Source organism: Ranitomeya variabilis, chromosome 7, assembly GCF_051348905.1.
Source record: "Ranitomeya variabilis isolate aRanVar5 chromosome 7, aRanVar5.hap1, whole genome shotgun sequence".
NCBI classification, from domain to species: domain Eukaryota; kingdom Metazoa; phylum Chordata; class Amphibia; order Anura; family Dendrobatidae; genus Ranitomeya; species Ranitomeya variabilis.
The window spans coordinates 18,594,814-18,609,565 of record NC_135238.1 but is presented as its reverse complement, the minus strand read 5'-3'; the positions used below and the strand labels follow the sequence as shown (position 1 = coordinate 18,609,565).

The 14,752-nt window shown below is 46.7% G+C and overlaps 1 protein-coding gene across 4 annotated transcripts in view; it reads left to right on the top strand.

The window, feature by feature from the left end:
• The window catches only part of TOM1L2 (target of myb1 like 2 membrane trafficking protein), a 36,791-nt gene that overhangs the window by 317 nt on the left and 21,722 nt on the right, over nt 1-14,752 (top strand). For 2 of the 4 annotated variants that reach the window (XM_077274332.1, XM_077274330.1), the window contains exons 2-4: nt 11,664-11,748; nt 12,020-12,098; nt 12,470-12,619. In XM_077274332.1, coding sequence (XP_077130447.1) covers nt 11,664-11,748; nt 12,020-12,098; nt 12,470-12,619 — 314 coding nt within the window. Of the gene's footprint in view, nt 1-10,473; nt 10,769-11,663; nt 11,749-12,019; nt 12,099-12,469; nt 12,620-14,752 lie in introns of those variants that run through there. The other 2 variants (XM_077274331.1, XM_077274329.1) reach the window with 2 other exon arrangements.

The window sequence follows — 14,752 nt, the reverse complement described above, 5'->3', positions numbered from 1 at the left end:
ATACAGCCCGCCCCTATATACAGAGAGCTCCTATATACAGCCCGCCCCTATATACAGACAGCCTGTATACAGAGAGCTCCTATATACAGAGAGCTCCTATATACAGCCCGCCCCTATATACAGACAGCCGTATACACAGAGCTCGTATATACAGCCCACCCCATATACCTAGAGCCCCTATACACAGCCCGCCCCTATACAGAGACAGCCTGTATACAGAGAGCCCCTATATACAGACAGTCCGTATACAGAAAGCTCCTATATACAGACAGCCTGTATATACAGCCCGCTCCTTTATACAGACAGCCCCTATATACAGAGAGCCCCTATATACAGACAGCCCCTATACACACATACCCGTATATACAGACAGCCGTATACAGAGAGCCCCTATATACAGCCCACCCCTATATACAGACAGCCCCTATATACAGTCCGCCCCATACACACACAGCCCCTATACACACACAGCCCCTATATACAGACAGCCCGTCCCTATATACAGACAGCCCCTATACACACATACCCGTATGTACAGACAGCCGTATACACAGAGCTCCTATATACAGCCCGCCCCTATATACAGATAGCCCCTATACACAGACAGCCCGTATACAGAGAGCCCCTATATACAGACAGCCCCTATATACAGTCCGCCCCTATACACACACACAGCCCCTATATACAGCCCGCCCCTATATACAGACAGCCCATCCCTATATACAGACAGCCCGTATACACACATACCCGTATACAGATAGCCTGTATACACACAGTCTATATACAGAGCGCTCGTATATACAGCCCACATATAGTGCAGTATCCCCCCATGTACACAAACATCCCATATATACAGCCCTTATACACACAGCCCTTATACACACAGCCCTTATACACACAGCCCTTATACACACAGCCCTTATACACACAGCCCTTATACACACAGCCCTTATACACACAGCCCTTATACACACATCCCCTATATACAGACAGCCCTTATACACACAGCCCCTATATACAGACAGCCCTTATACACACAGCCCTTATACACGCAGCCCTTATACACGCAGGCCTTATACACACAGCCCTTATACACGCAGCCCCTATATACAGACAGCCCTTATACACGCATCCCCTATATACAGACAGCCCTTATACACGCATCCCCTATATACAGACAGCCCTTATACACGCATCCCCTATATACAGACAGCCCTTATACACGCATCCCCTATATACAGACAGCCCTTATACACCCATCCCCTATATACAGACAGCCCTTATACACCCATCCCCTATATACAGACAGCCCTTATACACACATCCCCTATATACAGACAGCCCTTATACACACATCCCCTATATACAGACAGCCCTTATACACACAGCCCCTATATACAGACAGCCCTTATACACACATCCCCTATATACAGACAGCCCTTATACACACATCCCCTATATACAGACAGCCCTTATACACACATCCCCTATATAAAGACAGCCCTTATACACACATCCCCTATATACAGACAGCCCTTATACACACATCCCCTATATACAGACAGCCCTTATACACACATCCCCTATATACAGACAACCCTTATACACACATCCCCTATATACAGACAGCCCTTATACACACATCCCCTATATACAGACAGCCCTTATACACACAGCCCCTATATACAGACAGCCCATATACAGTCTATATACAGTTCTGTATCCCCCATGTACTCGCTATACTCCTCTATATACAGTGCTGTATCCCCCATGTACTCGCTATACTCCTCTATATACAGTGCTGTATCCCCATGTACTCAGTATACTCCTCTATACACAGTTCTGTATCCCCCATGTACTCGCTATACTCCTCTATATACAGTGCTGTATCCCCCCATGTACTCGCTATACTCCTCTATATACAGTGCTGTATCCCCCATGTACTCGCTATACTCCTCTATATACAGTGCTGTATCCCCCATGTACTCGCTATACTCCTCTATATACAGTGCTGTATCCCCCATGTACTCGCTATACTCCTCTATATACAGTGCTGTATCCCCCATGTACTCGCTATACTCCTCTATATACAGTGCTGTATCCCCCATGTACTCCGTATACTCCTCTATATACAGTGCTGTATCCCCCATGTACTCCGTATACTCCTCTATATACAGTGCTGTATCCCCCCCATGTACTCAGTATACTCCTCTATATACAGTGCTGTATCCCCCATGTACTCTGTATACTCCTCTATATACAGTGCCGTATCCCCCATGTACTCGCTATACTCCTCTATATACAGTGCTGTATCCCCAATACTCCTCTATATACAGTGCTGTATCCCCCATTTACTCGCTATACTCCTCCATATACAGTACTGTATCCCCCCATGTACTTGCTATCCTCCTCTATATACAGTGCTGTATCCCCCATGTACTCAGTATACTCCTCTATATACAGTGCTGTATCCCCATGTACTCCGTATACTCCTCTATATACAGTGCTGTATCCCCCCATGTACTCGCTATACTCCTCTATATACAGTGCTGTATCCCCCATGTACTCGCTATACTCCTCTATATACAGTGCTGTATCCCCCATGTACTCCGTATACTCCTCTATATACAGTGCTGTATCCCCCCCATGTACTCTGTATACTCCTCTATATACAGTGCCGTATCCCCCATGTACTCGCTATACTCCTCTATATACAGTGCCGTATCCCCCATGTACTCAGTATACTCCTCTATATACAGTGCCGTATCCCCCATGTACTCGCTATACTCCTCTATATACAGTGCCGTATCCCCTATGTACTCGCTATCCTCCTCTATACACAGTGCTGTATCCCCATGTACTCGCTATACTCCTCTATATACAGTGCCGTATCCCCCATGTACTCGCTATACTCCTCTATATACAGTGCCGTATCCCCCATGTACTCAGTATACTCCTCTATATACAGTGCTGTATCCCCATGTACTCGCTATACTCCTCTATATACAGTGCCGTATACCCCATGTACTCGCTATACTCCTCTATATACAGTGCTGTATCCCCAATACTCCTCTATACTGTGCTGTATCCCCATGTACTCGCTATACTCCTCTATATACAGTGCTGTATCCCCCATGTACTCGCTATACTCCTCTATATACAGTGCCGTATCCCCCATGTACTCACTATACTCCTCTATATACAGTGCTGTATCCCCCATGTACTCAGTATACTCCTCTATATACAGTGCTGTATTCCCCCATGTACTCGCTATACTCCTCTATATACAGTGCTGTGTCCCCCCCATGTACTCCGTATACTCCTCTATATACAGTGCTGTATCCCCCATGTACTCGCTATACTCCTCTATATACAGTGCTGTATCCCCCCATGTACTCAGTATACTCTATATACAGTGCTGTATCCCCCATGTACTCAGTATACTCTATATACAGTGCCATATGCCCACATGTACTCAGTATACTCCTCTATATACAGTGCTGTGTCCCCCCCATGTACTCTGTATACTCCTCTATATACAGTGCTGTATCCCCATGTACTCAGTATACTCCTCTATATACTGTGCTGTATCCCCCATGTTCTCAGTATACTCCTCTATATACAGTGCTGTATCCCCCATGTACTCACTATACTCCTCTATATACAGTGCTGTATCCCCCCATGTACTCAGTATACTCTATATACAGTGCCATATGCCCCCATGTACTCAGTATACTCCTCTATATACAGTGCTGTATCCCCCATGTACTCTCTATACTCCTCTATATACAGTGCTGTGTCCCCCCCATGTACTCTGTATACTCCTCTATATACAGTGCTGTATCCCCCATGTTCTCAGTATACTCCTCTATATACAGTGCTGTATCCCCCATGTACTCACTATACTCCTCTATATACAGTGCTGTATCCCCCATGTACTCTCTATACTCCTCTATATACAGTGCTGTATCCCCCATGTACTCTCTATACTCCTCTATATACAGTGCTGTGTCCCCCCCATGTACTCTGTATACTCCTCTATATACAGTGCTGTATCCCCCATGTTCTCAGTATACTCCTCTATATACAGTGCTGTATCCCCCATGTACTCACTATACTCCTCTATATACAGTGCTGTATCCCCCATGTACTCTCTATACTCCTCTATATACAGTGCTGTGTCCCCCCCATGTACTCTGTATACTCCTCTATATACAGTGCCGTATCCCCCATGTACTCTCTATATACAGTGCTGTATCCCCCATGTACTCTCTATACTCCTCTATATACAGTGCTGTATCCCCCCATGTACTCAGTATACTCCTCTATATACAGTGCTGTATCCCCCATGTACTCACTATACTCCTCTATATACAGTGCTGTATCCCCCATGTACTCCGTATACTCCTCTATATACAGTGCCGTATCCCCCATGTACTCAGTATACTCCTCTATATACAGTGCTGTATCCCCATGTACTCGCTATACTCCTCTATATACAGTGCTGTATCCCCCATGTACTCGCTATACTCCTCTATATACAGTGCCGTATCCCCCATGTACTCACTATACTCCTCTATATACAGTGCTGTATCCCCCATGTACTCAGTATACTCCTCTATATACAGTGCTGTATTCCCCCATGTACTCGCTATACTCCTCTATATACAGTGCTGTGTCCCCCCCATGTACTCCGTATATTCCTCTATATACAGTACTGTATCCCCCATGTACTCCGTATACTCCTCTATATACAGTGCTGTATCCCCCATGTACTCGCTATACTCCTCTATATACAGTGCTGTATCCCCCCATGTACTCAGTATACTCTATATACAGTGCTGTATCCCCCATGTACTCAGTATACTCTATATACAGTGCCATATGCCCACATGTACTCAGTATACTCCTCTATATACAGTGCTGTGTCCCCCCCATGTACTCTGTATACTCCTCTATATACAGTGCTGTATCCCCCATGTACTCAGTATACTCCTCTATATACTGTGCTGTATCCCCCATGTTCTCAGTATACTCCTCTATATACAGTGCTGTATCCCCCATGTACTCACTATACTCCTCTATATACAGTGCTGTATCCCCCCATGTACTCAGTATACTCTATATACAGTGCCATATGCCCCCATGTACTCAGTATACTCCTCTATATACAGTGCTGTATCCCCCATGTACTCTCTATACTCCTCTATATACAGTGCTGTGTCCCCCCCATGTACTCTGTATACTCCTCTATATACAGTGCTGTATCCCCCATGTTCTCAGTATACTCCTCTATATACAGTGCTGTATCCCCCATGTACTCACTATACTCCTCTATATACAGTGCTGTATCCCCCATGTACTCTCTATACTCCTCTATATACAGTGCTGTATCCCCCATGTACTCTCTATACTCCTCTATATACAGTGCTGTGTCCCCCCATGTATTCTGTATACTCCTCTATATACAGTGCTGTATCCCCCATGTTCTCAGTATACTCCTCTATATACAGTGCTGTATCCCCCATGTACTCACTATACTCCTCTATATACAGTGCTGTATCCCCCATGTACTCTCTATACTCCTCTATATACAGTGCTGTGTCCCCCCCATGTACTCTGTATACTCCTCTATATACAGTGCCGTATCCCCCATGTACTCTCTATACTCCTCTATATACAGTGCTGTATCCCCATGTACTCTCTATACTCCTCTATATACAGTGCTGTATCCCCCCATGTACTCAGTATACTCCTCTATATACAGTGCTGTATCCCCCATGTACTCACTATACTCCTCTATATACAGTGCTGTATCCCCCATGTACTCCGTATACTCCTCTATATACAGTGCTGTATCCCCCATGTACTCACTATACTCCTCTATATACAGTGCTTTATCCCCCATGTACTCACTATACTCCTCTATATACAGTGCTGTATCCCCCACGTACTCTCTATACTCCTCTATATACAGTGCTGTATCCCCCCCATGTACTCAGTATACTCTATATACAGTGCTGTATCCCCCATGTACTCAGTATACTCCTCTATATACAGTGCTGTATCCCCCATGTACTCACTATACTCCTCTATATACAGTGCTGTATCCCCCATGTACTCACTATACTCCTCTATATACAGTGCTGTATCCCCCATGTACTCACTATACTCCTCTATATACAGTGCTGTATCCCCCACGTACTCTCTATACTCCTCTATATACAGTGCTGTATCCCCCCATGTACTCAGTATACTCTATATACAGTGCTGTATCCCCCATGTACTCAGTATACTCCTCTATATACAGTGCTGTATCCCCCATGTACTCAGTATACTCCTCTATATACTGTGCTGTATCCCCCATGTTCTCAGTATACTCCTCTATATACAGTGCTGTATCCCCCATGTACTCACTATACTCCTCTATATACAGTGCTGTGTCCCCCCCCATGTACTCTGTATACTCCTCTATATACAGTGCCGTATCCCCCATGTACTCTCTATACTCCTCTATATACAGTGCTGTATCCCCCATGTACTCACTATACTCCTCTATATACAGTGCTGTATCCCCCATGTACTCACTATACTCCTCTATATACAGTGCTGTATCCCCCATGTACTCACTATACTCCTCTATATACAGTGCTGTATCCCCCATGTACTCACTATACTCCTCTATATACAGTGCTGTATCCCCCATGTACTCACTATACTCCTCTATATACAGTGCTGTATCCCCCCATGTACTCAGTATACTCTATATACAGTGCCATATGCCCCCATGTACTCAGTATACTCCTCTATATACAGTGCTGTGTCCCCCCCCATGTACTCCGTATACTCCTCTATATACAGTACTGTATCCCCCATGTACTCACTATACTCCTCTATATACAGTGCTGTATCCCCCCATGTACTCAGTATACTCTATATACAGTGCCATATACCCCCCATGTACTCAGTATACTCCTCCATATACAGTGCTGTGTCCCCCCCATGTACTCCGTATACTCCTCTATATACAGTACTGTATCCCCCATGTACTCCGTATACTCCTCTATATACAGTGCTATATATACAGTGCTGTATCCCCCATGTACTCTGTATACTCCTCTATATACAGTGCTGTATCCCCCATGTACTCTGTATACTCCTCTATATACAGTGCTGTATCCCCCATGTACTCGCTGTACCCCCCATGTACTCAGTATACTCCTCCATATACAGTGCTGTGTCCCCCCCATGTACTCCGTATACTCCTCTATATACAGTACTGTATCCCCCATGTACTCTCTATACTCCTCTATATACAGTGCTGTATCCCCCCATGTACTCCGTATACTCCTCTATATACAGTACTGTATCCCCCATGTACTCCGTATACTCCTCTATATACAGTGCTGTATCCCCCATGTACTCAGTATACTCCTCTATATACAGTGCTGTATCCCCCCATGTACTCAGTATACTCTATATACAGTGCTGTATCCCCCATGTACTCACTATACTCCTCTATATACAGTGCTGTATCCCCCATGTACTCAGTATACTCTATATACAGTGCTGTATCCCCCCATGTACTCAGTATACTCTATATACAGTGCCATATACCCCCCATGTACTCCGTATACTCCTCTATATACAGTACTGTATCCCCCATGTACTCCGTATACTCCTCTATATACAGTGCTGTATCCCCCATGTACTCAGTATACTCCTCTATATACAGTGCTGTATCCCCCCATGTACTCAGTATACTCTATATACAGTGCTGTATCCCCCATGTACTCACTATACTCCTCTATATACAGTGCTGTATCCCCCATGTACTCAGTATACTCTATATACAGTGCCATATACCCCCCATGTACTCCGTATACTCCTCTATATACATTACTGTCCATTTTGTCATAGATTTTGTCACCGATTGTTGTGAGTTTGGACAGTTCTCAAACTTTTTTTTTTTTTTCTTTTATGGAAAACATTTGTCAGGAAAGTGAAATGTCGGAGTGATTGCTTGCGTGGTATATAAGGGCTGCGTGAGTAATAATAGTAATTATCGGGGCGAGTTGTCAGGAGGCCGTCGTGTACCCGCGCCCGGGCGTGGTGTAGAGGTGCGGCCCAGAGCAGAGTGGAATTTGCTTGAAGGGTCATTCCACCGAGATGACACAATTTCCTAAATTTTTTCTCGTTTACCTCTGGTGGTCCCGAAGGTAATACACAGGTGATTATTCAGGTGAACCGTTGCCCCATTAGGTCACGTTCACACGGTCAGTATTCGGTCAGCATTTTACCTCAGTATTCGGAAGCCAAAATCAGGAGAGGAACAATCAGAGGAAAACTATAATGGAGACACGTCCCCACTCCTGGTTTTGGCCTCGTAATACTGAGGTAAAATACTGACCAAATACTGAGCATTTAAAGGGGTCTGTGTCGCTTATTAGAAATCCTCAGGGCGTAATGTGAGAGAACTGCAAATCTTCAGGTGCGCCCTCACTGCCGAACCTTCAGTTCTGAGCTTGTTTATTGTCCAATGTCGCAGATTTCCTCTTTACTTCCATTTTACATGCAGATTTTCCCCTTCCATGTTGCATGCAGATTTTGACGCAGATTTCCGCCTTTACTTCCATGTAATATGCGGATTTTGATGCAGATTTCCCCCTTGGTGTCTGTGTTGTGTGTATTATTTTGCAGATATTCCCTTTTGTTTCCGTGCTAAATGCAGATTTTGTCACAGATTCTCCCTATTTTCCGCTTTGCATGCTGATTTTGTCGCAGATTTCCACCTTTTCCTCCGTGTTACATGCGGGTTTTGTTTGATGTTCCCCCTGGGTAGCTGTTACTTGCGGATTTTGTTGTGAACTTGTCGCAGATTTCACACTTTGTGCTTTAAGCATAAGTTCACACAGGGCGTTTTTGCTGCTTTTTGTTTTTTCTGCAGCAAAATCTGATCTTGGCAGGAAAGAAGCTGCGTCAAAAACGCAGCCTCTCCTGCCAGTAATCTATGTAGCTCTGCACATTGGGACGCTTTCTACTGTTTTTTATTTTTATTTTTTTTATTTAAGGGTCTGTTCACATTTTGTTGTTTTTTTTTCTTCCCTCCCTCAGTTCAGCTTCATTTATGTGTTTGTTCTATCTAGCAACCAATGAGAGCTCTGCTTTTTCATTTTTGTAAATTGTGCTGTGATTGGTGGCTGTTCTGCTGTGGTAAAAGAAAAGCTGTACTGTGATTGGTTGCTACGCTGCTGTGGTAAAATTTAAACTGTGCTGTGATTGGTGGCTGTTCTGTTGTGGTAAAATCAAAGCTGCCCTGTGATTGGTTGCTACACTGCTGTGGTAAAATGTAAATTGTACTGTGATTGGTGGCTATTCTGTTGGGGTAAAATGAAAGCTGCCCTGTCATTGGTTGCTACACTGCTGTGATAAAATGTAAATTGTACTGTGATTGGTGGCAGTTCTGCTGTGGTAAGATGAAAGCTACTCTGTGATTGGTTGCTAACATGTTGTGGTAAAATGAAAGCTACTCTATGGTCGCTACAATGTTGTGGTAAAATGACAGCTGCTCTGTGATTGGGTGCTACACTGCTGTGTCAAATGAAAACTCCTCTGTGATTGGTTGCTACACTGCTGTGGTATAATGACAGCTGCTCTGTGATTGGTTACTACATTGATGTGCTAAAATGAAAACTACTCTGAATTGTTGCAATGGGAAGCTACTCTGGTTGTTAGACTGCTGTGGTAAAGTGAAAGGTGCTCTGTGATTGGTTGCTACACTACTGTGGTACACTGAAAGCTGCTTTGTGATAGGTTGCTATACTGCTGTGGTATAATGACAGCTGCTCTCTGGTTGCTATATTGACGTGCTAAAATGAAAACTAGGTACTCTGATTTGTTGCAATGGGCAGCAGCACTATGATTGGTTGTTACACTGGTGTGGTAAAATGGAAACTGCGCTGTGATTGGTTGTCAAGAAATATGTGCTTTCCTTCAGACCATTTGGATAAATCTGCCCATTTGTAGTGAAGCCGTGTGAGGACCAGTATGGCGCCATTCTATCGGCCGCCATTCTATCTCTTGTGGTGCTTGTCGCTCGCCTTTCCTACAGATCCGCATAGTGTGTCTTGTAGGATGGATGTGCAATGTGGTGATCACCCAGCTTTCCAAGAAGCAGATTAGTTTTTGTCTGAGAGTTTATTCTCTAGGAAACCATCAGTATGGCTGCCGACGTCTCCTGACTTTCCTCAATCTTGTCTGCGCTTCACTTTCCCAGTTTGATCCGGTCTCCCAGTGACAGAGCTTGGCCGCCATGTTGGTTGTCACCCAGCTTTCCCAGGAGCAGATGAATAAACCAGGCTATCAGGGCTGCGGTGATGTGAGACCTGTCTTTGGCGCTGGGGGCGGCCGCTCTGGTGGTCGGGGGGCCCCCTTATTGCAGCTGCTGACGGTGCAGCTTCTGGGTGGAGCGACGCCGGAGTGATGGCTTTGCTGGGACTCTGCTGACTCTGCAGTGTCCGCGCGTTTCCTGCACAGATCTGCAGTGCGAGGCACGGCGCCCGTCTGCAGCGTCTCCTCCAGGGAACTCAGGGGTTAAACCGGCTGCAGCGGCGCCGAATGTAGCGTGCCAGCCGCATCCTCGGCCTCCCCAGGGCAGCCATGATCACTCTGTACTGGGTCCTGTCCACGCTGCGTCTCGCCTGGAGATATATCATCACCGCAGAGCTCCGAGCCACCGAGTGGAGGCCGCCGCAGCCGGCGCTGATGGGTGCGTTACAATACAGGGGGGAGACAGACTGAGGGTAATGGGGCGACATAAGGGGGCGTAGGAAATATTCATGGATCGGGGTCTGGTAACAGGGATGTGCTTTTATAGGCCATTACTTAATGCAAAAGGTAAGTCAACGCTTGCAAGAAGCGCTGCAGCAGCTTGGGCATGATTGATACAATTTCATCCTTTAGGGAGACTTCCTCCTTTTTTTTTTTTTTTCTCTTTCGGAAGGGTGTCCTCTCTGGAACATTCCTTTAAGAAGTTCTTTAAGGGGATCTTCTATTTAAAAATGAAGAAAATAAACCTCTCTGCTTGCTGTCAGTGAATTCACCTTTTTGAAAGCTAAAAAAAAAAAAAAGATTTTACCCAACGCAGTCCCGTTCACACAGCTGCAGTTTGTCACAGTGTACCAGTGAAGGCATTCACAATGATAAAGCAGCTGTTGAGACTCTTCCAGCCGCTCCCCCCGAACTTCAGACCTTGGGGGGCTCTTACTGACAATGATACACTGTAACGAAACCAAGAGGATTCAATCCGTGGGTCGTGATTATTCCCATTCACTGGCAGCAAGAAGGGATCTTGAAAAAGGCGGTGAATGAAATCCTAAAAGTGTGTTGGAAAGTTTTATTATAGAGCTGAGAACCTCCGAGACTTTATTTTCCCGTTCGACAGGAGGGGGGGGGGGGGGGTGTCTCAGCACCCAGACCCTCGAAAGATCAAAACTTCTGAAAGTTTTTTCTGAAAGTTCAGGTTACAGTCAGGAAAAGTTGGGTTATGACCCCTGTGACGGCGACACTGTTGATTGTCATCACCCAGCTTTTCCAGAAAGGGAGATGGATGAAAGAAAAAAAAAACCAAAGTTTAATGTATCTTTATTTCTGTGTCTCGGCAGAAAAAGCCACAGATGGCTCCCTGCAGAGCGAGGACTGGACGCTGAACATGGAGATCTGTGACATCATCAACGAGACGGAGGAAGGGTGAGTTCAGCGTGGAGACCCTGCGGACGGGAATCTCGCCGGTCCCTCGACACATCGGAGTCATTACTGATCCAGAAATGTTACCGGTGTATATACCTGTCACCTCCATGCTGACGTCATCCGAACGCTCGCCATCAGCACATGGTCGCCAGTGGTCAGAATTTTCATGAAAACTGGATGTGGTGGTGGGTTAGAGGCAAGTTGCCGTAAAAATAATTAGACCCCAAACAATTGTTCAGAACCCCCTCTTTTTTTTTTTTTTTTTCCTTAGACCGAAAGATGCAATTCGAGCCCTGAAGAAGAGGCTGAACGGGAACAAGAATTACAGAGAAGTGATGCTGGCGCTGACGGTGCGCAAAGTTCTGCAACTTTCTAACTTGCTTTGTGTTTCAATTACAAGATGTGCTCTGCTCGCCCTCCCTGGGTCCATCGCTGAGTCTCTATTGCTTCTCCCAAAGTCTGTAATTGATTGCAGCGTTAACAGCACTGCAGCCAGTCACTGAGCTCAGAGTCTCTGCCCTGGTAGATGGAGCGTCCAAACCCCCCCGCTTAGAGCAGCTGTTTTTTTTTTTTTTCACCCATTGAAAGCAATATCAATATTGAAACATAATCCACTCGAGAAAAGCACAGGCTATGAATGTTCCCATTTACTGACCGCAACCAAAGCTCTTAAAGACAGTAATCGGAATGCTAACCTCACCTTTCTCTGACTTTTTCTCAGGTGTTGGAGACTTGTGTGAAGAATTGCGGCCATCGGTTTCACGTGCTTGTGACGCACCGCGACTTTATAGATGGAGTCCTGGTAAAAATCATCTCTCCTAAGAACAACCCCCCGACCATCGTGCAGGATAAAGTCCTGGCCCTGATACAGGTGGGCAGCGCAGGGGGCTACTGGGAGAGGGAGTTCACCCCTCTTGCCCCATGTTCTTGAGCCCGTTCTCTCCCTCGCGCTCCTCCCTCGCTCTCCTCCCTCGCGCTCCTCCCTCGCGCTCCTCCCTCGCGCTCCTCCCTCGCGCTCCTCCCTCGCGCTCCTCCCTCGCGCTCCTCCCTCGCGCTCCTCCCTCGCGCTCCTCCCTCGCGCTCCTCCCTCGCTCTCCTCCCTCGCTCTCCTCCCTCGACCTCCTCCCTCGACCTCGTCTCTCGCTTTCCTCTTGCTCTCCCTCTCAAATTCAAATGAGCTTTATTGGCAGGACTAAGTACATGTTAGCATTGCCAAAGCATATGGTAAAAATAGGGGGATAGGGGGTGGGGTAGGGAGGCATATAGAGGTCTAGTATATATCAGGCTCCTTTTAGAGGATAGGGGACATGTCTATGGTGGGGTATAGGAGTCCATGACATATCAGGCTCTTTAGTCGGGGGATAGGGATATGTCCAGGGTTTGGTACAGGAGTCCATGACATATCAAGCTTTTTTTTTAGTCTGTGGCAGGCACTGACATATTCCGCTGCTATGGCCGCTGCACTTTCCTCTTCCCCAGTATTATCGGTAGTTTCTCTTCCTCCTCCATGGAGGTGAAGTCTGGGAGGAGATCAGACAGTCTTTTGAGGTGAGTGTCCCTCACTGCTGAGTATTTGGGGCACCTCAGCAGGAAGTGGGCCTCATCCTCCACAGCCTCCTGGGGGCGCTGCTGGCAGAGTCTGCTCTCTCGGGGCTTGTAGTTCTGTCGGTGCCATCTGTATTCGATGAGTAGGCTGTGGGCGCTCAGTCTGTGTCTGCTCAGGTTCTGTCGCTTTTTGGGGTTTTCTAGTTTCTGTAGATATGGTGCCAGTTTGTACTCCCTCTTGCTCTCCCTCTTTCTCTCGCTTTCCTCTTTCTCTTGCTCTCCTCTCTTTCTCTTGCTCTCCTCTCTTTCTCTTGCTCTCCTCTCTTTCTCTTGCTCTCCTCTCTTTCTCTTGCTCTCCTCTCTTTCTCTCGCTCTCCTCTTTCTCTCGCTCTCCTTTCTCTCGCTCTCCTCTCTTTCTCTCGCTCTCCTCTCTTTCTCTCGCTCTCCTCTCTTTCTCTCGCTCTCCTCTTTCTCTCGCTCTCCTCTCTTTCTCTCGCTCTCCTCTCTTTCTCTCGCTCTCCTCTCTCTCTCTCGCTCTCCTCTCTTTCTCTCGCTCTCCTCTCTTTCTCTCGCTCTCCTCTCTTTCTCTCGCTCTCCTCTCTTTCTCTCGCTCTCCTCTCTTTCTCTCGCTCTCCTCTCTTTCTCTCGCTCTCCTCTCTTTCTCTCGCTCTCCTCTTTCTCTCGCTCTCCTCTTTCTCTCGCTCTCCTCTTTCTCTCGCTCTCCTCTCTTTCTCTCGCTCTCTTTCTCTCGCTCTCTTTCTCTCGCTCTCCTCTTTCTCTCGCTCTCCTCTTTCTCTCGCTCTCCTCTTTCTCTCGCTCTCCTCTTTCTCTCGCTCTCCTCTTTCTCTCGCTCTCCTCTTTCTCTCGCTCTCCTCTTTCTCTCGCTCTCCTCTTTCTCTCGCTCTCCTCTCTTTCTCTCGCTCTCCTCTCTTTCTCTCGCTCTCCTCTCTTTCTCTCGCTCTCCTCTTTCTCTCGCTCTCCTCTTTCTCTCGCTCTCCTCTTTCTCTCGCTCTCCTCTTTCTCTCGCTCTCCTTTCTCTCGCTCTCCTCTCTCTCTCGCTCTTCTCTCTCTCTTCTCTCTCTCGCTCTCCTCTCTCTCTCGTTCTCTCCTCTCTCGCTCTCGTCTCTCTCGCGCTCTCCTCTCTCGCTCTCCTCTCTCTCTCGCTCTCCTCTCTCTCTCGCTCTCCTCTCTCGCTCTCCTCTCTCTCTCGCTCTCCTCTCTCTCTTGCTCTCCTCTCTTTCTCTTGCTCTCCTCTCTTTCTCTTGCTCTCCTCTCTTTCTCTCGCTCTCCTCTTTCTCTCGCTCTCCTCTTTCTCTCGCTCTCCTCTCTTTCTCTCGCTCTCCTCTCTTTCTCTCGCTCTCCTCTCTTTCTCTCGCTCTCCTCTCTTTCTCTCGCTCTCCTCTCTTTCTCTCGCTCTCCTCTCTCTCTCTCGCTCTCCTCTCTTTCTCTCGCTCTCCTC